Raw genomic sequence first — 25097 nt, forward strand, 5'->3', positions numbered from 1 at the left:
TTCACCTTACACTTGGAAACTATTGCCATTTAAAAAAAAAATTCAGGCCAAGTACAAAACACCAATCAGACTAATGAAAAGTTTCCAAAAAGAACTTGCGCTGTCATTCTGTGAATGTCGGTGGAAACAAGATTGGACAGAATGAAAAGAATGGCTACCGATTTACTATGAGTCTGTTTGGCACCATGGACTAATCAGTTTTACTCCTTAAACACTGACCCCAGCCCATGCACACACATACGCACACACAAACTAATAGACTATTAAGAAAGCCCAGTCATAATGATACCATGGCATGCTCCAATATCCTTCTGATAGTAAATACTGTAAGAACAGTGGCCAGTACAATGGAAGGGTTCACACACAAGGAAATTAGAAAGTCCATACTCAACTGTGACTGATCTATAGATATATTGTAGGCATGACACCAATAGCTGGGAGACCATCTGAATTTTAACAAGTTGCTTTTATTATTAGCCTGAACCATCCATATAGAACTACTTACACTAAGAAAAAATATTTTCTCTATGAAATGCAATTGTATTTTTACCCAAGGTCTGTTCAAACTGTTCCAATCTGCAACTGTCCAGGGAATACACTCCAAAATATCCATTTTCAAGTGGAAAGTTAGAAACATACAGCAAGTGGTGGTCCAAAAAAAGGCACTTAATTACTAACAATGCTGGATCAGAAATGCACCAAGGTCACCTGCAGTGAATTTAGGTGGTGTTAAACCTCGGCAATAAGACATCATTTTTGCAACACTCACTTTTTTTTTAAATTATAACATGATACGATCCAGCATTCCATTTGATTTCTCTTCCTGGCATTCTTTTATCTTTTTTTTATCATTTCCAGTTTTCATTCAGATAAAACACATCTCAGCTGCAAATTCCATGTGTAGCTTTTCGGAGGATTGTGGCGGACGTCTCTTTGATGTCAGACCAGTTCCATGCTACCCCAGGGGTAAGGTTTGCCCACCTTGGACTCTCGATTTGTGGCTGCCTCATCCGTGTTTGTCAGTTTCAGAGCTGGAATGCTGAAGCGAAGGCTATTGCCACCCGCCACTGAAGTGTCCTGGAAGCAAAGCATATGGGAGCTGTTAAAGCAGAGTCTGCAAAGGCCTGGGCAAGTCTGTGTTACATTTGGAGTGTAATACAAATATAGCACATTATTAAGTCAAAGGACTGTGGCAGTAATCTTGAATCCTGTTAACCTCAGTGCTATTTTGCCAAGTATTTTGGGTCTTTACTCACATAGATACAAGTTGAAATGAAGTGGAAAATTCAACCAATTTTGATGCTTTTCTAAAATATGAGGGGGGTTTACTACCCATGAATGGGTGGAATCAGGAGTGACTAGGAAGGTAAAAATTCCAGATCCTGACCCTAACTCTCTCCCCTCTAGTTTTAATGGAGGGGGTTCAGGCATGGACAAGGCGGGAATTGGCGGGCAACTCTGTCACTCTCAGGAGACAGGTAGGTCATTAAAAGACCTTAGAAAGAATGCTTCAAGTGCTCAAAGATTAAGGGAAACCAAGCTTTGAGAATCTCAGCAGGCAACAGATATCAAGAGGGAACAAAAACAGAAAATGCTGGAAAAGCAGAGCAAGTCTGTCAGACCTGCTGAGATTTTCCAGCATTTTCTGTTTTGTTTCAGATTCCAGCATCTGCAGTATTTTGCTTTTATTTTACAGATCAAGTGGGACTGTATCAGTTGGAAAATTCTTTATTGCACTGCCTGTGGGCCAGGAGAAACAATGATGTTTAATCTTGTTCCAAAAATACTCAGATCCACAATACTGGACCATGCAAATGGCTGATGCCAACACTATCACATCTCTATTGATTGGCTGACATTCAGACCAAGCAATGTCAGATTCTCCTCGCACAAAGTTCCATTCCATCCCTCCCATGATGTCCAATTCATCACTTTCTGCATCAACAGTAAGTTGTCACTCTCAAAAAAGGTTTGGCAATGGGCAAAAAGCAATAGAAGAAATGATTCAAAACAAAATAATAATGTTCAGTCAGTCAGCAAGAATTTTACTATGTTCTGGTGGTAGATAGGGACTTAATGATTAGAGTTTAGGATAATGCACTGAGAAAAAAGTGATCAAAAATATGATAAATGCTCACTTACTATACCCTATAAGAAGTTTCACAACACCAGGTTAAAGTTCAACAGGTTTATTTGGAATCACAAACTTTTGGAGTGCTGCTCTCCCATCACCTGATGGAGGAGCAGCACTCTGAAAGCTCGTGATCCCAAATAAACCTGTTGTTATGAGATTTCTTACTGTGTCCACTCCAGTCCAATGCCGGCATCTCTACATCATTACTACACAGTTTTAAAGGATCATTCTTCTGTATGTTAAGAAATGTCAAAATCCTCTGTTGAGTTTACCGAACATGTATTGCTAGGTTGTAGCAAGATCTAGTTTACAACTTTGCATTTCTTCATTTCTGGTGTGCCATTATTACCTTAATGTGTGATATAATGTGTGAATAATGATGTACTGGTCAGCAGCACTCAAAATTCTTTCCATGCAGTTTAGGGCTTATGACCAACAGGTGAGATAGAACCTAACTCTGCTATGGTTCTGCCACTTTTGGGCTTCATGGAAGGCGGGGCAAAGGTCCCCCTTCATAACAAATAATGGCATTTCTGAAGGTGTTGCCCAGTTACCCTGAGAATACTTGTAGAAAAGTTCCTAGGGTTGGTGTTTGTATTGTTCTGAACCAAAGATTGACATCATCAAGCAGGAATGAAATGAGGATTATTCCACAAGGAGGAGAGGCTACAGAGAGACTTGTTACCCTGATCCAGCTGTGGGATCTGATTTAGGAGCAGAAGATTCACCTCCTCTGCTGGATGCAGGCCAGTTGTACCACTATAGAGACAATGCCTTTCCTCAATATGAAGATGACTGGGTCTGGAATTTTAAACAGTCTTGTGGCAGAACTAAAGCACAGGTGGAAGTTATAACTTGCTGCCAGAATTTTTACCTTTTAGTCACTCTTAGTGTGGTACCATTTTAATAAGGAAGTATCAATTGAAACCCCTTTTCATGAATACATTGGATAAAGGATAAGGAAAAGCACAACAAGATCTTCCCATTCACTGACCTACCTGTGAATTGACCTTCTGGACTCTACATGCAGATGAGTAAAGGTTTGGCTCAGTCTTTGGTGTGATAAGTTCTAATGCGCCAGCAGTAGTGCTACTGGGGGTGGATGGCAAACTTGAGAAAGATACTAAACAACAGAGAGAAGAGAGGAACATTTAAGTTTTATAATCATCACAGCAACCCTAATAATATCAGAACGAATGAAAAAAAATACACTCCATCAGTGGGTTCAATGATTTTAGATATTTCCTTACGCTATGGCTTTTGATAAGGGATAACATTGAGCAAAGGAGCATTTGGGGAGATGACAGTGTAGTGGTATTGTCACTGACCTAGTAACCCAGAGGCCCAGGCTAATGGCCTGGGAACACGGATTCAAATCCCATCACAGTGCCTGATGGAATTTACATTCTATTAATTAAAAAAATCTGTATTGAAAGCAATGGTGGAAACCTACCCCCTCGCCAGCCATGGAATCGGCACGGGCAAGGGTCTTACAACAGAAATCTCCATTGATCTCGGGCGGAAAGCGTCCAATTTTGAAAGCATTAATGCACTGCCAAATTTCATTGTAGAGAGGATAACATGTAGTAACTGTGAAATCAATCCCCTAAAATTATGGCCAGATTCTCTGCCTTTATCTGAGTCTGGGATTCTCCAGTTCTGCTGCAGTGAATGTTGTAAATGTCAAATCAATCCCCTAACACTCTGGCCAGGATTCTCTGACCTCATCTGAACTGGGATTTTTCCAGTCCTGTTGCGGTGAGTGATGTAAATGTGGAATCAATTCCTCTCTGACTTTGCCTAAGGCTGGAATTCTCCAATCCCACTGCAGTGAATGTTGTAAATTTGGAATCAATCCTTTTCTGATTTTGCCCGAGGCTGGGATTCTCCAGTCCTGCTGCAGTGAGTGTTGTAAATGTGGAATCAATCCTTTTCCAACTTTGCCAATGCTAGGATTCTCCAGTCCTGCTGCATGTTGTAAATGTGGAATCAATCCCCTAACATTATAACCAGAATTCTCCAATCTTGTCCAAGGCTGGGATTCCCCAGTCCTGCTTCAGTGAATGGAGATATGGCTGAGCGCCAAATTCTCTATTTTTGCTGGTAGCAGGGGTGGGGTGTGCAAGACCTTAGACTTACCCCCTATATTTTTGTGAAAATTTAGTAGCGTAAAATGATTAGATTTAGCACTGGGGAGATGGTGGTGTGTGGCAACACAGATATTTAACGGATAAACCTCAGCACGTGGGCTTTCCACATGTCCTGGAAAGGAAATCTGCCATCCTAAACTGGTCTGGTCCTACATGTGACTCCAGATCCATAGCAATGGTTCATTGACCTCTAATAAGCCACTCAGGACAAGAGCAATTAGGCATGAGCAACACATACTGGTCTTGCCAATGATGTCCACATCCCACGAAAGAATAATATGTATTCTTTTTAAAGTGTTTCAGATTATTATAGGTATACCAAATGATAACAAAATATTGTGATACACTCTGAAATGACTGCCTCTGGGTGTGATATTGAAACCTGAAGTAATCTGCACTAACAAGATGATCGCTTTCAACCAAGTTACTCAATGAATTAAAGAGCCAACTAAAACAAAAATACTAGAAATACACAACATCTGTGAATTAAAAAGGCAGATTTGCATTTTGGGCTCAACAGCCTTCCTCAGAATTGAAAACTAAAGATCAGGTGTTTCATAAATTTTATCCAACAACATTAATCTGTAAGAATGGAGATGCTGGAGGATGATTTGACTTAAATATGTAACCCAGACTGATGTGTATGGTGGCCAGAGAAAATAACCCTCTCCAACTTTGTGTGTGTGTGTGTGTGTGTGTGTGTGTGTCAGTCAGTCAGTCAGTGTCAGTGTCAGTCAGTCAGTCAGTCAGTCAGACAGTCAGAGTGTGAGAGAGATGAATAGGTTCTAAAATAAGCACAAAGTTGTTTTGGCATTGCTGCATTTGACTCATTGTATTCTTCTGCAATATCAGCAAGGTTTGTAGAAAATCAGTTTTAATACTGTTTTGTGGAATATAAGGAAATTATTCAAGTCCTTATCCATTATGTCACCTTCTTGATGACTTAAAATTGACATAAACTAAAAATGTTAATTTAAATGTATAGTCATGAATAAATGTATGGTGACCATTTAAGAGCAAGTTCAGCTGTATCAACCATTTCCTAGGCATTCTATATTTGAGATTCTATATTTGAAGGTGTGTTTGTCACAAACAGCCCTTTCTGCATAGAGTGTATTACATGACATGACACTAATTTTACCCATGCCTTTGCAGATCTCAGGAGAGAAGATTAATCAAAGTATTGTGGCAATATTCATAAAATTATTGAGTAGGTTAAAGAGTAGAACTTCCTATTTCTAAAGGAGCAAAATACAATGCCCACTGTGGGATACTGTGGCACTTCAGAGGTTATAATGAGGCATCATTCTACACTTATAAATTGGTTTATACCCCACTGGCTTCAGAATAAAAGAAAAATGAAAATGGTCCATTGAAGGCCATCCCTCCAAGCATCCTAACCATTTCATTATTGCCACTATCTGCATATTCAGTCTCCGTATTATATTATGTCTATTATCTCGGTAGGTTATTTCATGGGGAATAGGAGCAGCAGTAGGCTATTTGGCCCATTGAGCCTGCTTTGCCATTCAATTAGATCATGGCTGACACTTTCCCATCTAACTTATTCCCCTTGTTATCATTAGTATCCAGAAATCAATTTCATCTTGTTCTTCAACAAGCTCAACGATTAAGCTTTCATATATTTCAAATATGAACTCCCCCCCCCACACTTAATATGGACGTACAAAAACTCACTAAAATTTAAAACAAACCACTGTTTTCAATGTATTTAAGAATCAGAGAAAAGTTTATGGGTCTTTAGAAAACTATTCCTGTGACAACCACCAATCTGTCAGTGTCCTCTGATCTGTGCCAACATCTGATATTTCCCTTTAAGAACGTGTAGAGTGTGGACCATGGAAATCTCTCACAATTATCCTTAGAACCTACAGTGATGAATCGCAGCTTGAAATGCCTTTACGGGATGAGTAGTTTTAAAAAAAAACAAATTTGCAATTAAAGTTCCCTGCAAATTGAGTTTATTTATTAGTGTCACAAATAGGCTTGCATTAACATACAATTAAGTTACTGTGAAAAATTCCCTTGTCACCACATTCCTGCGCCTGTTCAGATACACTGAGGGAGAATTTAGCATGGTCAATGCACGTCTTTTCGACTTCTGGGAAGAACTGGAGCACTCGGAGGAAACCCGCACAGACACAGGGAGAACATATAAACTTCACAGACAGTGACCCAAGCCAGGAATTGAACCCGAATGCCTGGTGCTGGGAGGCAGCAGTGCTAACCACTGTGTGTGACACATTTTACTAGTATCATTTCACTGAGGACTTCTTAACTCGTCTTTCCACTGTTTCACAATGTTTTAGCAGAAAAACTGAAAGATTGCATGATGAAAGCCACCAGTACAAGAGACTGCTGCTCACCTGCAGAAGGAGTATCTTTATTCACGTTCTTTGGTTTACGTTTCCTGGTCTGAATTCCCTCTTTTTTCATTGCTAAAGGTCGCGGTATCTGCCAAGTGAAATGTGGGCTTGATAAGCAAAACTATATACGTAAAAAATATATAAAGGAAAAGAACCATACTAGAAATAAAAGTTCATAACTTAAAACTATTATGACCTTAGATATGCAAATGATCCGGGACATCTAATGAGATAGTCTAGCCGCCACGTGTACCAGCATGGTACATTCAAACCAGACTGATGTGAACTCAGTGTGACCTCACAATGTAACTTTATTCCTGTATCAGGTGGTACCAAATAACTAATACTTTCTGTATCCGTTCAAGAACAAAATGATGGAATTTACATTAGGCTGCTGTCTCACAGCTACCTTTATACTGGGGGTCAGGATTTGGAAATAAACATCGCTTCAGAAAAATGCAGCTGCAGTTGCCTACGCTGTGATTACATATGCCGCAGACTGACTTAGTCTCTTCTTCAATTTTGAATTCGGACGGAAATACAGGATCTGCATTCTTTTTTCCCTCAGATCAGAATGAGCTTTTGACAAAGAAACACTTATATTCACGTTGCGCCTTTCAGGATCCGAGCATGTCCCAAAACATCTTACGGTCAATAAGTTTAAGCCTGGGTCCCTGCTGCTGTGAAGCAGTCATGCTAACCACTAAGCCAGAGTGCCGCCCTAGTAACGCACTTTTTAAAGGGTAATTACTGTTGTTATGTAGGACATGTAACAGTCAATTGGTGCACAGTAAGCTCACATAAAGAGCAGTGTGATAATGGTCAGATAATTTGAGTTTATTGATTGGGGGATTAATATTGCCGAAGGCACCGGGGACAATTCCCTCTTTGAACTAGTTCCATGAGATCTTTTATATTCATTTAAGAGATTTTGGTTTAATATTTCACCCCAGAGGTGGCACCTTCAACAATGTAGCACTCTCTCAAAACTACCTTGGGCTGCCAGCCTGGAATTTGGAGCCTTCTGATTTGGACGTGAGAATGTTAATAACTGAGTCCTTTCGAGGAGAATTTTCAGTTAGTGATTTGCAACTGGTAACATTCCCATATCTAACCATAAATCTAACATAAATTTAGTAAATATAAAATCCAATGAGTTTTCATTGGTTGTTTCCATGATAACATGGAATGAAGCGCAGTAAAAGATCAATGAAAAATAGAAATAGAATAAAGTAGAAGTTTCATGTGTTTGGCATTTCAATTAAAGAATAAAAAGGGGAAAAGAAACAATTTGATTCAATTTGTAATTCAATATCATCACTCTGTAGATAAAGCATTTGATGAATGAATTTCTGGCCAGTAGCACTGATTCTTTCTGTGTTGATTAAGTATGGTCGGTTGCACAGATTTGGGTTCTGTATACTTTGGAAGAGTAATGTGGCCGTTGGTGGTCTACTTACCCCATGAAGTTTCATGTACAGTCCACAGGCGTTACAGACAGGCTCTCCCTCCGCATTGCGCCGCCACAGGGTGGTGGTAGCAGTGTGACAGTTAGAGCAAGAGAGTCCTTCTCTCCGAGATGCCGACTAACAGAGGAAAAAGCAGCATTACTAACCACAAATAACACAGATTGTATTTTGTTTTAAACCGATTAAAACACCAGTTGGCTGGGAGCTTGTTATAGATGGGAAGCTTTGATCTCTAGGATGAAAAGTTTAAAATTTATTATTGTGCACATTCTCTGGGAATTCTGCCTCATTAACAAGCAGCCTATCTATTGGCTCCTTGGTTAGCAATAACCTTTAGCACCACAGATTGCCCTAGCTCAAGAATCATTTAAATTGTTCCCTAACATATTGACAGAACAATGTCAGATTAGACCTTTGCTCTCATCCTTAAATCATTTAACCTGTCAGTCAAGACAATATACCTTAATATTGACTATTGCTTAATAAGTAAAGACTATTAAGAATGGCTGTTAGCCTTTAATAATGGCTAGTGGCCTTTGTAAATGATATGCTTTTTTTTACCGGCTGTCTCAACCAAGGGTGTATACTTGCATGCTGAGGGGGGCAGCAATGTTGTCCCAAGGAGGGTGAGCATAACAATAATATGAATAAGTTACTATGGATAGTCGATGCTTTACAATTGTTGGTTAGTCAATGTGAATTCAGGAGCAGAAACCCAATGAGTGTAGCTGTTAGTGCCAAGTGATTATTTTTGCACTGTTCAAACATAAACTGAAAAAAATAAAGATTTGAAAGAATGCATATACTTAATTTGAGGAAACTCTTGTTCCAGAGGGGAAGGGAACCTTGCAGTCTGAATTGATAGGACTGGTATCCAACTGAACTGGGTTCTTTAAAATTCAAACAAACCTGGAACTGTTTCTCTCTAGAATTTCCTTGTGTTCGATTTAGATATCCATCACAGGTTTTTTTTGGAGAGAATCAATTTATCATTGATAATGGAGGGGCACAGTGGCACAGTGGTTACTACTGCTGCCTCGCAGCGCCAAAATTAGTTCAATTCATGGCTCAATTCTGGGCTTGGGTGACTGTGTGGGTTTCCTCCGAGTGCTCCGGTTTCCTCCCACAGACCAAAGATAGGACTACAACATAAATGTTAGATGGATTGGCTATGCTAAATTGCCCCTTGCTGCCAGGGACGTTAGCAGAGTAAATATGTGGTGGTTGGAGGGATAGGGCCTGGGAGGGATTGTTGTCAGTGCAAACTCAATGGGCCGAATGGCCTCCTGTTAGGATGCTATGGTAATATTTTAGAATATATAGAAACGGATTGCTGCTCTCCTCTCATCCCAATGCAAAATTCCTCAGCTAATCAATCATCCTTCAAGAAAACAATGTAGCTCCCAAATCTTTCATTGAAAGATTAGCTGTTTCTTCCTCTTCAGTTTGCTGTACCCATGTTGGTCAGACAGATGGGGATATGGTCGGTCCGCCCGTCAGCTCACTGGCCGAGTAAAGGAGGGAGGACTGTACTTGTCATTAGAATTGGGCTCCATCCTAAACCTAGAGGTGGCCGGATGGGATTGTGACAGATCCACACGCAGTGGCCTGTACTAATGATCATAACGCTAAATAATGAAATGCTTTCACGTTGTAAGGACGCGGGAGACAATGTGGAACGTGGACTTCCTGTTACATTTTTTTAAAAAAGACTCCTTACTGGTTTACTGTTTTCTTAAATGCAGAAGCAAGCATTGTAAAAGTGGGATTATCCTGTCTGAACCAGGACAGGCGGGGCAACGCTATCTCAAAACTGGGTCGACAATTAATCAATAATTGACGGAATAATTATTTTGTTTTCCATACACAGGGCGTGGTCATGGAATTGCATTGTGCACATATTTGACCTACGTGCCCGGATCCCTACCTATAAGAAGCGGCCGGCGAGAAAGTAACAATAAAAGCAAACACTGGGATGTTGTTTAATCCCCAGTTTATTGGCTGGGTAGCGGGCATGTGTGTATTGTAACACTGGTACCACGTTAACATCACGCTGAACACACATTATCAGCAACCCCGTGTAAGCAAAACCCCAGATTACATTTCACACTCATTAGAATCCGAGGAAGAAAACAAAATCCCACTGGCAACGTGTGAATGAAATCTCTGCAGTTTTTTTTAACCAGGGCAATAACTAATGATTAAACTGAGCGTCGTCAGCCTCCTGTTAAAAAGGGGCATTTTCAGCAAATCTGAATATCGGAATAATCATTTTATTGGGTGAAAGGATATTAATTTGCGTTAAAAATAGGTGATTATGGTTAATTATGCTTTATACCTGTGCTCAAAGTCATGACCAGACTAGATTTTAAATATTGAGAAATTGGTTCTGTCAAATATACCAGGATCAGCCATAATCAAAATGAATGGCGGAGCAGGCTCGAGGGGCCAAATGGCCTCCCCCTGCTTCTTTTCCTGTAGTAAGAAGTCTGACAACACCAGGTTTGATCTTTTTGATCTTTTACTGTCCCTTCATTGCAGTGAACATTCCTTCAGAACCTGCTACCATCTCCATTGTGGGAGGGAGGAAGTTTAAATCCGGGTAAAAGAATTATTTTGAGGAGAATTATTTTGTCACGCGTTTTCAACAATGAGCTTTAGTCTATATATACAAATAACATATATTTATATCTGCGGTATATTTGGGAAGCTTAAAAGGGCATAAGTATCTCGCAAATTAAAAATCTTGGAATAGACAGACGGAGCACAATAAATCAGTGGCGCCCCAGCAAAAAATAGCCACATAAAAAGCCCACTGAATAATGTGACCTGGTCTGGTACACACCGAGCACTAACATCTCAGACAGCTCTCACACCCCAATTTATAGATTGGGCAATTAAAAAAAGAACTAACAAATTATTCACGAAGAGTTTCAAAGTTTTAATGTAAGGCCGTGCTACAGTAATGCTCCTAACCCTCTCTTAAATCTTAAATTGTTTGAGTAGCACCTCTGTAACTCCTTACTGGATTTAAATTAATTCGTGATGTCAAACGACAATTCGTACCTGCTTATCACAATAAGCGTGAGGAACATCAGCTTTTTTATTTGGTAAATGAATTAGTAGCTGGTCCAGTAATCCATGGACTCAGCCGCGGGACTGCGACAATTGAATTCAATAAATATCTGAATCATTGACCAAAGAGAATGCAATACAGTGTCCCTTTCATTTAAAATCGTTTAGTAGAGACACGGCAGATACTGGATCCGAGGCCTAGTCCTCGGAATCTGAACTCCACACAAATCTGCCTGGGTTTGCGATTTGCAAACTTGAGCCAGTAGCTCAATTTAAGAAGCCAACATTATTCAAAAGCGACTGGTCCTGAGACAGATGTAATTAAGATGCAGAACAGCTCTTTTCGATGGAACAGCCCAAGAGGCCGGATGGGCCGCTCCTACACCTAACGCCAGTACTGAATTCGAATTCAAGGATTTTCTTTAAAATAGTCCAATAAATTGTTGGTGAGTTGCATCCAATCACAATGCAACCAACGAACAGCCATGGAGGAAAATGGAGTTGAAAAATTAAACATAGAGGAATAATTTCTCTCCGTTTTGATTGGTTGCTATAACCATCATTACAATGCACCGCCCAGAGCAACCCAGCAGAGGAGGCAACGGGCCGAATGACCTCCTCCTGATTTGGAACTATTCTATGAAGAAAGTAACAGATATCAAGCAATGCATGGCTAACTAAAGAGATTAAATTCTCTTTTATTCCAAATGTTTTTTTTGCTATTAAGATCTGACAAATGACAAATTATTGATAGGCAATTGTGAGTGGAGGAAAATTCATTTTTAAATAAGAAATTTAAATGTTTAAAAAATAACAAAGATGCAAACACAATCAAAGCATTTACAGTCAGGGAGATGTTGAAACAGACATTCTAATGTGTTTTTCAATTTGAAACACTATTCAGCAATCCAATTGTGCAACATGTTTTTTTTTAATCAAATATCTTGAATCTTTTCCGAAGGGTTACAGCTCCCAAACAAATCCCTCTGCATAACAAGACAAGCACTGGGAACAAAATGTCTATTCATCAAAACGCAACTCCCACTCAGGCCGAATGAGCACCTCAATGGAGTGTGTGGGAGCCAGTTATTGACTGCTTAGAGACTTTGCTCGGAGATTGTTACTTGGGTAACCTGCGTCTCATTATTTTCCAAGTCACAGAATGCCCTGGTTGCTTCAGCGGTGCACTGACTAAAAACTTCAACCCCGCTACGCTAAATGGTTCTCTTACCAGTCGTTTGAGAGGTTTGATAAGGGGTCGATTAATTCCATTAATTCTGTTGTAGAGTCCACACGCATTGCACAGATAGTGGCCAGTCCCATCTCTCCGCCAGAGAGGCGTGGACATAGCACCGCAATTCACGCATTCTCGACCTTCAAGGATATCATCAAGTAGTTCTAGTTAGAAAAAGAGTCTCAAGTCACTGTTAAACATAAAGTACCAGTTATTAACGCAGTATGGTACATTACAAAATACGGGTAGATGCTTTGAATCTTAGCCCGCTTTTGCCTGTAGTAGAAGGTGCAATAATATCGCCGCCTTTGCATTGCAGTGAATAGGTTAGCAAGAAAAAACTAATAGAGATGTGGCGGATTACCCGATCCCAAGGAAGAAAACCGCCATAAACATTGGTGAAAAATTATAGTTTGCAGCCCATGAGAGCCGGATTCACTTGGATTAAAAAGTGGGGAGCGGGGGCTCATATTTTGCCCATTTGCCTCATTGACTACCCCTCCTAGCCTGTAGCACCTGGGTGAAGAGAATGGTCCCTGCAGCGCCTGTAATGCATATGGATCAGTGAGTCACCACAAACATTCTACCTAACACAGTGTGGGTGCTGTAGTATTCTAAACCGGTGTCAGACTGAGTTGAAAAGGCGTTAATGTTATCTCTCGGGATCTCTGGCATGTTATTAACGTAAGGGGCACTCGTTCCGATATTTTCAAACAGTGGATACTCCTCTTGTTGCTCCCATCCAGTTTCGGAGTTCATGTGGGAAAATGGAACTCTGCCATATGTAGGTCTCCAGATACCGAGCAATAACACAATCTAATCTGAAGCAATGGGGACAGCAATTCCCCAGTCTTTTACCGAACTCCAAACTTTATATGGTCTTTCATATGGTCAACATAAATTACTTTTATTTTTGGAAGACAAACATTGTCCCCTAGATGAATCAGCCAGCTATCCTGAAAATGTGTTTAAGCCATGAAGGTATCGACTTAATGTAGTGTTTTTTTTAAAGCAAACGCATCTGTACAACAACTTCCATGTTCGTCTTGTCCCCTGGACTGGAATTACAACTGAAACATTGCGTATCATATCTTCCTGTTTGTGAGTTGCATCTTAGAATGCATTCATACTCTGGAAATGTTATGTAGTGTGAAACCCAATGTCGCATTGACATTAATCGGAGGGAGACTCCTTCAGGGAACCTCACGCAGCTTTGACTGGAAGGTAAACTGGTCGGGCCATAGTTCAGGGTTGAGACTCACTTGCATTGCAACTGCAGTCCAGTGCAAATCTACACCACCCATCACCCCCTGCCCCACCCTCACACCAGCCCCTCACACGCATATCACAGGTACAGTGTTAATCATAGAAATCCTACCGTACAGAAAGAGGCCATTCGGCCCATCGAGTCTGCACCGACCACAATGCCACCCATATCCCTACATATTCATCCACTAATCCCTCTAACCTAGGCATCTCAGGACACTAAGGGCAATTTTTAGCAACGGCCAATCAACCTAACCCGTACATCTTTGGACTGTGGGAGGAAACCGGAGCACCCGGAGGAAACCCACGCAGACATGAGGAGAATGTGCACACTCCATACAGACAATGACCCAAGCCAGGAATCGAACGCTGGTCCCCTGGAGCTGTGAAGCAGCAGTGCGAACCATTGTGCTTCCGTGCTGTCCAAAGGTGTTGCTGATACACCTTTGACTATATTCTGATAGCACTAGCCCTGAAATGTCACAGTGAACCACATGCAAAGTGGTAGTCGATAGTCTGCAGTCTTTCAAATGTCATTGACAGTCAGGTTCCACCCAGATGGTGAATTCGGGATATATCAAGCCCAATATATAAAATTCTAACGGGGTTACACGGGGTAGATTCAGAAAGAATGTTTCCAATGGTGGGAGAATCCAGAACTAGGGGTCCCAGTTTGAGGGTAAGGGCTAAACTTTTTAGAACTGGGGTGAGGAGAAATTTCTTTACCCAGAGGGTAGTGAATGTGTGAAATTCGCTATCACTGAATGTAGTTGAGGCCAAAACGTTGCCTGATTTCAAGAAAAAATTAGATAAAGCTCTTGGAGCTAAAGGGATCAAGGAATATGGGAGGAAAGGGGATCAGGGGATCATCAATTCGATGATCAGCCATGTTCAAGATGAATGGCGGAGCAGGCTGGAAGGGCCGAATGGCCTACTCCTGCTTCTGGTTCTATGTTTCTGTGTTAACATTGGCTATGTAGATGAGGTGTTATCACCCGTGAGGAAGAGAATACAGGTTCAAGTTCGATTGCAGAATTCAGAAATCAAAGGACGCCATTAGACTACTCAATCACATCATATGGATGAATCAGAAATGTTAAATACAGTATTGTCTTCAGGTTCCTGATGGCATTGGAAGGAATGGTTGAAACTGGAATACTTTTTGGGGGTACTCGTGGCAGCAACATTATTCCTAAATCAGATAGTAAAAAAAACTTCAAGTCTGCCCCAACAATGTACCCTAACTCCTTTACAGAACAACGAGTTGGGTGGCATCAATGCTGTCAGAATTGCTGTCTCCATTGCTTCATTGAATGTGTTTAGACTAGCTGCTACTGAGCAGAATTCAGATTGTCCACAACGAACTCCAGTGTTACAGTAAAAACAACTTTTTTTCCCCATTCGTCGAAATTAAATTGAATCCCGGGTACTAAAAATAGAAGAGAATTCGTTCCTTTTTTAAAAAAGGAATTTTTAAAATTATAATTAGCAAGCATGAAAAGTAGCGCCGACAATATATATATGCTACAACTCGCACAAACTGCCTCCGGGTTTAGTAGGGGTGAATTTATTTACTGAATTGTTACTGTGTCTGCCAGACACGATTAAAGCATAGAAGTCTGATAACTTCATATCGGCGCTTTTATTAAAATACTACCGCCAGGATCACTGTGGATTTGAGACGGTGCACAGACAGTTTAGCAGTGCTTACTACGGACCAACTAACAAAATCTACATGTGCCGCCATTCCAATATGGCTTTTGCCTCCTTCTATTGAATATTTATCGTGAACAGAACCACCTCCAAGTTACCAAGCTGCTATTCCAATCATTCACTCGATCAAAACTAAGTCCTTTATTTTAATCGATGACGAATCCGGAGTCAAACCACGGCTCAAGTTTCGATAATAACTTGTCAGTTGCTGGTTTATCCTGTAGCCAACCACAGCCACCACCACCGCCCCCCTCCCTCAGCCCCCAACCCCTCCCCAACCTGGCGCCCACCCCTGCCACCTTATACTAGTTATGAAAAGAAACACAGAAGCCAAGTATCTAATACGTTGACCATTTTATGCGGCCCCGTATAGCTGGCATTGAGGATTTGCTTACGGAGATCTCAAATAATACCAGGCTTGCGCCCGTACTCCGTGGGCAGTCTGCAGATAGGAAGACAGTTCAACAAAAAATTACAATATTTCACGCAAAATTATTTCTGAAGACTGAATTTACAATTTTCTAAGAAGGAAAATAGCCCTGTCCGCATTTTTTAGACTATTTTACCCATTTCCATTTCTAAATTCCAGAGGAATTTCACAGTAACTTCATTGCAGTGTTAATGTAAGCCTCCCTTATGGCTAATAAATAAACTTGAAACTTTACTTTAAATTTTACTTTTCCTCCCATATTGTAATGTAATATAGATATATTTTAAATATGTTGTTAGCGATGGATTAATTCTTCCTTAGTAATTTGGGGAATTACAAAAGTAAGCCATTGAAACTTCTGGAGATTTAATCTCAGTACAAGGCTTAGATGATTTAATTTTCAGATTTGATATTTACTGCAATATGTTGACCAAATTACTCCGAAACAGAAACCGCAAGTGATTCATTCAATTTACCTTTCAGCTACTAAGACAGTCCGTGATATTCCAAACGGAATTGGAGAATTCGTAAAAAAAAAATCCCTCTGGAAATAAAGTTTAAATCTGAAATCATGCCATTTGTAAATGTCACAATGCGAAATCGCGGTGACCACGGATTGGTGCAATGAATGACACAGACATGAAACTTTGTATTGTCTGCACTGAGAATGGGAGCCAAGTACTCGTGTGCGTGGAAAAGCGACGTTTGAAAATAGAAACACCAGTCTGGTTAAACAACAACACACTGGCAGAAACAGACAATAAATTCAAATAAATCTAACACCTAATTATCTTTAAAATGCTTGTTTCCTTTGTCGGGCAGTTCATGATTTAATGAAAGCAATATAAGAGAGAGAGACTCCTTGCGGCTCGGAGGTAATTTGAAGGGAAATTTGAGGGGAACTTTGAGGTGATGGTTTGCAAATTGCAATGTAGCAAGCTGATCATACCCCATACACACACCGGGCTTCCGAAGCCGCCACTCTTCCGCCTTTCCCTTTTTTTAAAGGGTATTAGATGGCATGTTATATTTGTACTTCAAGGGAGACTGTTTAATGAGGGCGAGTGGCGCACAGGTCGGTGCACCTTCCTTCTGAACATAATTCTAAAAGAAACAAAAACTGTCCCCAATCCTCACCCATTTCTATCTGGCCAGACTGTGTAATTCCACACTATCGGAAAACTCATCTTAATTCCGTTTCATAGACGTTATTCATGTGCCGCGGCACATTTACTGACTCGGCTTTTGCACAAATCCGGAGATTGACTGCACCAACTCGGCAGCTGTGGTCTCGGATGTGCACTGAAGTCAGGGATAGGGTGGATGTGGAATTATAATATGTGGTGTTAACTGAAAGCGTTCAACTTAAACAAGGCACTCTCACTGTTCTCTCATCTATCTCTTTCTCTCGCTTCGCTTTCCTGTTTATATCTTTCCATCCTGCCTCATTATCCTCTTTCCCGCTTCCCATCTCTCCCGTGTCTTTCTTTCACATAAGAAAATTGGAGTAGGTGATTTAGCTCCGCCAGTCAATGCAATCACCTGGGCCTCAACTCCACTTCTCTGCCCGTTCACCACAATCCCTCAAACCCATAACTAATTCATAATCTGCCTTTCACTCAAACCAACAGCGAATTCTTTGCCCGGAAGCGAACATTCAATCGCCACCAACCTCTTGCTTTCATCCTTTGACATACCGTTACCAAACCCGTTACTAAACCCGTTACCAAACCTGTTACTAAACCCGTTATCAAAGTCGTTACCAAACTCGTTATCAAGCCCGTTTCTGAACCCGTTATTAAACCCGTTACAAAATCCACAAAACTCATCGACTTTACACTCCAGAAAATGCCGGGTCATTCTTTAATAAAGAGAAACTTTTGTCCAATTATATATACTCCTGTATACCCTACATATATAGGATAATTGGACAAAGTATCCGCTATCATTTGCGACAATTTCTGCTGATCTGTGCTCACTAAAACCGGGGAAACTGGGCTTTTATTGAACGGATGGAGGGAGTATGGATGATTTCCTCAACGTTAATAGTTGAATTGAAAGAAGGCAGGTTGTTTATGAATGTACTTTATTAATGTCCTGAATGTGATGCCTCCCTGCGAATGGCGAGAATGTTAAGTGCTTCGGCAGAAGCTGTGGGTTATTCGGTGTGAGTCCTCCCGATTGAACAGCACCGCCAGTTTGTGTTGAAAGGGAGCCCGCGCCGCTTCCTTCAGGCCCAGCTAGTTCGAGCGGGTTAACGGCAGAGAAATGCTCGCTCAGCCCGAGTCCCCGAGAGCAGCGCTGGAAACAGCAGCCACTTACTGAGGGGCTGGAATGAAGTCTCAATGGTATTAATCACTACACTTTTGGCACCACCGTGATTAATTCGCAAGGCAACTACTTAAACCCCGCAAATATCACAACAAATCATTAGTACAGTAAAGTTCATGTACACAGTCATTCATCATATTTTTGCTGTTATTAAAAATTAGAGTCTTTCGAAAATTGAAGTGTTAAAAATGAAGGTTATTTTCAGTTGGATATTGTAATATAGCGACGGATATACAAAGATAAAGTGGTTTTTTTGGCAATTCATTCTGGAATGTTATGAGTTCAGGGACAGGGATTATGAAGGTCCGCCAATTAATTTCAAAGATAAACATAAGTGTCGCCTCACCCCAGTTTGGAAATCTGGAATTAACCACTCTATACCACCCCATGTGGTACCCTTCACCACAAACCCTAACCTTCTGACTGCTGTGCTTGTTGTTGGAGGAAGGTGTTTGAATGTTTCTTTATTATTGTGTTCGGATCCGGTGACCAAACCAAACAGGCAGACTGGGAATCGGAATAAATCTCTCCCACACTAAAATGCCGAGCGTTTTGGGCCATTTTCACCAGTACTGTGTAGAAGGCCAGTAACTCTTTTAAGTAGCGAGCGTTCTTCACCACTCCATGCCCTCTACCCCCATCAGCGCCAGAAAGATGTGAACGCGGTCTGAAAGGGAATAAGATTCACCCTCCAATCGCTCACACTCTCCAGCACAACCTTACTCTCCCTACTGATCTGCCTTGCATGGTTCAGCTTGGAGTGGATACTCTCGCCCTCTCTCCTCATATTCGCATGTCTTCTCGTTCTAGGCTGACAGGAGGGTAACAAACTGGAGGAAGGAAAGATTCTTACCCATTGCTGAAAACGTAGGGGTGGATGGGGGTGCGGGTAAAGAAGGCAGGAGGCGCGGCTTCTATTCAAGTTCTTTATTACATTGCCCACAGGGGCAACTCCACCCATCCTCCGCAATCCCCAATATCACCCCACCCCCAGCCAACCCTCAGGATATCAAGGCTTAAACATGGGTGCATGTTGAGGTTGAAAAGTGTACAGTGAACACTGAAGCCTGAGGGTCAGAACGTACAGCAATGTCCCTGAGCGGGATCCAACAGTCAGTCTTTATGTAATGTTGTGTCCTTTCCTCGGCCCTGCCAGGGTTCTTATCGTGTGCTATTCATTTGGGTACATGCAGTTCGAACTGACCTTTGAGCTCAGAAAGTCTTGGTTACTCCATTACTAGCTGCTCTGATTAATAAGCCCCCCCCCCTTCCCACTGGAGAGATTCCCCACACTCACATCGCCAGTACCGCCGCCTCTCTATTTTGAAGTGGGGGGCATATTGTAAACATCTCCCCTCTTTGCTTCCAAGCGGAGGGTTATCCTGACCAGAGTTTAACTCAACGAATTTGCGAGGAAGGGACGCAACTCTATGCCTCCCTCCCTTCCCTCCCCCCTACCCCCACGCAACACACACACTCCTCGGATTTCGCTGCCTGTTTTTGGTTAAAGTGGGGATCTAATTATACCCTCAATTTAAAAAAAAAACCTCCAATTAGTTTTGAGCCTATATTAGAAATAAAAATGGGGATCTAATTGTACCCTTATTTAAAAAAAACTCCAATTAGTTTTCACTCTATATTAGAAATAAAAGTGAGGATCTAATTACATCATTATTTTTAAAAAAACATCTAGTTTTCACTTCGTATTAGAAATAAATTCTAACGTAAAGTGAAAACTAAGGTTAGAATCGGGGAAATCTCTTGTGATTTTAGAGCGAGTACAGCGAGTTCGCTAATTCTCTTGCACCTGATACTCTGCGGCCTCATTTTGGGGTTGGACTCCAGGAGAGAACTTTTGACGAATATGTTATGAAATTGTGCGCGCCCTGCAAGAACTCCGGTACCACACAGCTGCTTTGGCTTCAAATAAGTCCGATCCGCAACGTTGCCGCTTCCAAAATGCAGCCCACCCTGTGAGGCAGGATTGTTATCAGAATTACTGGCCCACATTCAGGACAAGGTGCATTCCATAGACATTCTCACCGCAATTCACTCAGTTACTTCCATTTCCCTCTCTCCTCCGGAATACCAAACCTAAAGATCTACCCAAAACATGTTTTTAAGTAGCCAGAAACATGTTCTTTAATTCATATCTAAGAGACAAAAAAAACAACAAAAGGGTTTCATCCGAGAAAATGGTGACAATGTTTTTATCGCTGCGAGGAACTGTCGACTGGAATTGTCTATAAGGCCTATCCTACACACCAGGGCCTCCCTGTAAAATAACATTCAGCAAGCGCTTATATTTCAACCAACGAAATCTTCCGAGTTCAGTTGGAACAGAAGCCAGGACATTTCGCCGTCCTGTTGCTGATATTAAACATGGCAACAGGCTGTCAAACCACATTCTGTGCCACCTCTCCCCCACCGTTCCCCCACCTCCCAGCCCTGCCGACTTGTGGCCGGTGTGCACAGAGGGAGACCCTCCCTCTTGTCAGAGTAACTCCACTCTGTAAAAGGCCCCGAGGAACCAGAGGAGAATAACCGACAAGTAAGCCCGGTTGCAGGCAGTGTAGAATCGCCAGGCCGCTGGAAGGAATGTGTTCATTGTGTCCTGTCTGTTGTAAGCGGCCTTTCATGTCTCACTTTATCCCAGATATTAAAAAGGTCATATTAAAATGGCATGTATTGGAAAGGTGATTTCTCCACTCATTTGTACATTTATATTTTACACCCTGCACGTTGGTTGGAAGAAAATGTCAATCCCTCTCCACTACCAGCCGCTTTGAGTTGTTAATATCTATTTTTACCCCTCCGTACTGCACTTGCAGAAAATTAGACAGCGGAGATTACAAGAAAAGTGCGGACTCTGGCCAGGTGTGGCTGGGTTCTAGTCTCTGAAAGGCTTGTTTTCTCTCCAGCGACAGATCGCCTTGTCCAAGTCTCTCACTGACAGTTGAGCTGCCGATCATTTCTTCACGAAACAAGGGAACTGGGGGGCTTCATTTCCCTGTGAAACTGCCGCAACCGATTGTATGGAGCTCCCCCCAACCCCCACCTCCTTCCAGGGCAGGCATCCACCGAAGACTGGAAACGTTTCGACAGCAGCCAACGAAAATTAAAACCAGACAAACGAATCTTCGCGGCCGGTCCAAATCAGAGTAGAATTGCGGGGAGGGCGGGCTGGGGAGAGAGATCTCTTTATATGTATCTGATTTGTGTGGATTGTATCCGTAGCAATCACTTTATAATTTAATACCATGAATATCTGGATGCAGGTGGCTAGGGTAATGAAAGGCGATTGTTTTTATTGAATCTGGAGTGACTTCTCAATGTTAAGTGTCCTACTTCACGGCCCTTTGATGGATATCACTGCCCACTGGAACCAGTTAGTATTCACACTCCGAAATGAATCCATACAGAGACTGCAGCCTCCCCTCCACAGAGCGACATTGCCATTTCCAAAGGTTTCTACTATCCAAAGCAGAAGCTGTGTTCTGTTATCCCTTTGGACTGTAACAGTTTGATTACTTAGTCATCAAATGGCAAGAGTTGCATTTTCAGAGTGCATCGCTGATTGAGGGTTCGAAGACACTCATCGGGGGGAAAAAACAAGAGGTTTAAAATAACCTTACATTGACAGTATATGGAATCCCGTATTTTTAGAATGAGTGGATCCAAACATGTGAAACTCAATAACCCGACTTTTCTCCTTCTGTCCGCTAACTGACCTATTTTCTGTCTGAAGTATAAAATTACCAATTTATTAATTCGCAATAATAGCGTTTCCCTTCCGCTTATTCAAAGGACTTGATCAAACTAATAGAATCTCTGACTCGCTCACATTTACACAGTCTTGACATACGGGCGTTGCTGCAAACCTGTACCAGTTTCTACAAGGCCTCAATTCCGCCTCTTGCCCACTCAGTAATCGAGACACACTCAGTCCTGTTGCTTTGTGATTCGGTACACTATTTACACTCCGTCTTAGACCTGGGTCATTTTAACAGGACTCACCACATTAAAACCTGCGGCCAGTACATTCACAAAGGCTTCCTGAATACCAGCCCCAGGAAGAACAAAATGCTTCTGATATTATACGGCCACGTCCAACATTTCATTGGTGTAATTCTCAACTGCTGGTAGGCGAGAATCCTAAAGTTCTTAGAACATAACTATGCCCGCCGCTCACTAAATAGGGAAATCACTAACTGGAGTGAGATTGTACATATCTTTAACACAGTTAGAACTGACGATTTTAGTTTAACGATAAGCATTGAATGTTATTCAGCGCAAACTCAGCATTGAATATATATCAAGCCCCGATACTCACAATCTGCCTCTAACCAAGACAACAGTTCCTGTCGATCAGTGTTAACTAACAAGCTCGCTAAGCTGTTCATAAGAACATAAGAAATAGGAGCAGGAGTAGGCCATCTAGCCCCTCGACCCTGCCCCGCCATTCAATAAGATCATGGCTGATCTGTCACGTCTCAGTTACACATTCCCACCCTCTCCCCATAACCCTTAATCCCCTTGCCTATCAAAAACCTATCAACCCGCGTCTTAAATATATTTAGCGAGGCAGCCTCCACCACTTCAACGGGCAGAGAATTCCAGAGATTCACCACCCTTTGAGTGAAGAAGTTCCTCCTCAACTCCGTTCTAAACTGCCCCCCCCCCCTTTATCTTGAGGCTGTGCCCTCTAGTCCTACTGTACTTTCTGAGCGGGAAGAGCCTCTCCACCTCTATCCTATCCATCCCATTCATCATCTTATACGTCTCAATGAGATCTCCCCTCATTCTTCTAAACTCTAACGAGTACAAGCCTAGTTTATTCAGCCTCTCCTCATAGCTCAACCCCCTCAACTCCGGTATCAGCCTAGTAATGTTCACATTCGACTCTATTAGAAACGAATTTCTCTCCCTGGGATTAATTTGTGAGCAGTTTGTCAGATCTGGTAATTTTCAGGAGATTGAAATTCTGGAAGATTGACAGGGCTGGCCAACCCAGAGTAACCCGTTCAAAGCAGTGTCATATTGCTGAAAGGTATCGAAAAACAGAAGTCTGAGGACACGACTCAAAAACAGTTGCTTCCCTGCTGCCATCAGACTTTTGAATGGACTTACCTTGCATTAAAATGGTCTTTCTCTGCATCCTAGCTATGACTGTAACATTACATTCTACACCCTCTTCTTTCCTTCTCCCTTATGTAATCAGTATAGGGGGGAATAACTGTATAACTTTGTCAGTATAGCGCTCAAGAAATAATATTTTTCACTGTATCCCAATACATGTGGCAATAATAAATCAAATCAATCAAATTTATATACAGAGGAACAAACTTATATACAGAGGAACCCCTTCCCTATATTCCTCTCTGCATCTCCGTATTCGTCTCTCTATCTCTCCATATTCCTCTCTCCATGTCTCCATATTTCTCTCTCGGTATCTCTCCATATTCCCCTCTCTCTATGTCTCCATATTTCTCTCTCGGTATCTCTCCATATTCCCCTCTCTCTATGTCTCCATATTTCTCTCTCTGTATCTCTCCATATTTCTCTCTCTCTATCTCTCCATATTCCTCTCTCTCTATCTCTCCAAATTCCTCTCTCTCTATCTCTTCTTATTCCTCTGTCTCTCCATATTCCTCTATCTCTCCATATTCCTTTCTCTGTATCCCTCCACACTCCTCTCTATCTCTCCTTATTCCTCTATCTCTCCATATTCCTCTTTCCGTATCTCCCTTTATTCTTTGATCATGAGAACAGCCCCCTCACATTTCCCAGTTACAGACAGGTAACATCGATTTTTTTCCCCTACCTTCTCCGTGTCTGCGAGCCGGGATTAAGCTGAAGGCTGGATTGTCCAGGGGAGCCGGGCTCCAGGCGCTGGCCGCCTCCGAGCTCATGTACTGCGGGTAGTGGTTGGGGAAGGAGCCGCTGAGGGTCCAGCTGATGCTGACCTGGTCCCGCACGGCGGCGGCGGCGGCGGCTGCCGAGATAGCCAGCGGGCTGCTGAAGGCGGTGTCCCGGGGAGCGGCCACACTGGGCGGGCTGGAGGAGGAGGAGGTGGACGTCGAGGAGGAGGAGGTGGAGGAGGACGAGGAGGAGTGGCGGCTGCATGGGGGCTCCTGCCCGCTGCCCACCGCTGGTGGCCAACCTGCGTGCGGGGAGACCGGGCCGGCCGCCTGCGAGGAGCCCCCCGGCAGGTAGGAGAAGCCGGAGAGAGCTGGGCTCATCCGAGAGCTGGGCACATACACGGCGGAGCTGGCCGAGTGCAGGAAAGCCCCCACCGGGTCCGGGTGCGCCGAGTACGGCGGGGGGTTCGCCAGACCCTGGTACATCCCCGGGGACTGGCTGGCAGAGAGAGCTGGGGGAGAAGGGGGGGTAGAGAGAGAGAGGCTGTCAGTCCCACACACTTCACCCCGGGGATAGCTACAGCCAGGGGGGCTGCAATGTTAAAAAAAACCCTCCCTGATCCACAACCGCTCTCCCTCAGTATAAAATCCCAATTCCAATTGCTGCCAGATCGCCGCAGCACTCAATCCGTCCAAAGAGAGGTGAACCGTATCAGGATCCCAGTGAGAGGGAGGTGGAGATGGAGAGGGGCGGGGGAGGGGGGTGGGGGGCGGAGGGAGGGAGGGAGAGAGAGAGAGAGAGAGAGGAAAACAAACTTTCCAACTGGCAGAGGGTGCGAGTGAGGGAAGGAGACACACACACACACAGAGTTCATAAAGTGGTCAAAGATCGAAGTTAAAAAAAAGCGAAAGGAAATGGAATTGAAATGCTGGCGGGGGGTGGAGGGGGGGGGGGCAGTTTGTCTGGAACCTCCCATTCCCTGGCAGTCACTGCACCTCCCTCTCCCCCCCCCCCCTCCACCCCTCCCCTGTCAATCTTCCGCTTAA

At 42.6% G+C, this 25097-nt stretch overlaps 1 protein-coding gene across 1 annotated transcript; it reads right to left on the reverse strand.

Moving 5' to 3' along the window:
* Window positions 1-939: 939 nt before the first annotated feature.
* LOC145357831 (transcription factor GATA-4-like) lies at window positions 940-24536 on the reverse strand. The gene is made up of 6 exons (XM_080211362.1): window positions 24014-24536; window positions 12447-12613; window positions 8132-8257; window positions 6672-6759; window positions 3133-3257; window positions 940-1077 (listed from the first exon to the last, which is right to left on the reverse strand). The coding sequence occupies exons 1-6, from the start codon at window positions 24534-24536 to the stop codon at window positions 940-942; spliced, it is 1167 nt and encodes a 388-aa protein (XP_080067488.1).
* Between the last annotated feature and the right edge of the window lie 561 nt (window positions 24537-25097).

Source organism: Carcharhinus amblyrhynchos, chromosome 24 (genome assembly GCF_965287045.1).
Source record: "Carcharhinus amblyrhynchos chromosome 24, sCarAmb.v2.hapA, whole genome shotgun sequence".
In the NCBI taxonomy this organism is placed as follows: Eukaryota; Metazoa; Chordata; class Chondrichthyes; order Carcharhiniformes; family Carcharhinidae; genus Carcharhinus; species Carcharhinus amblyrhynchos.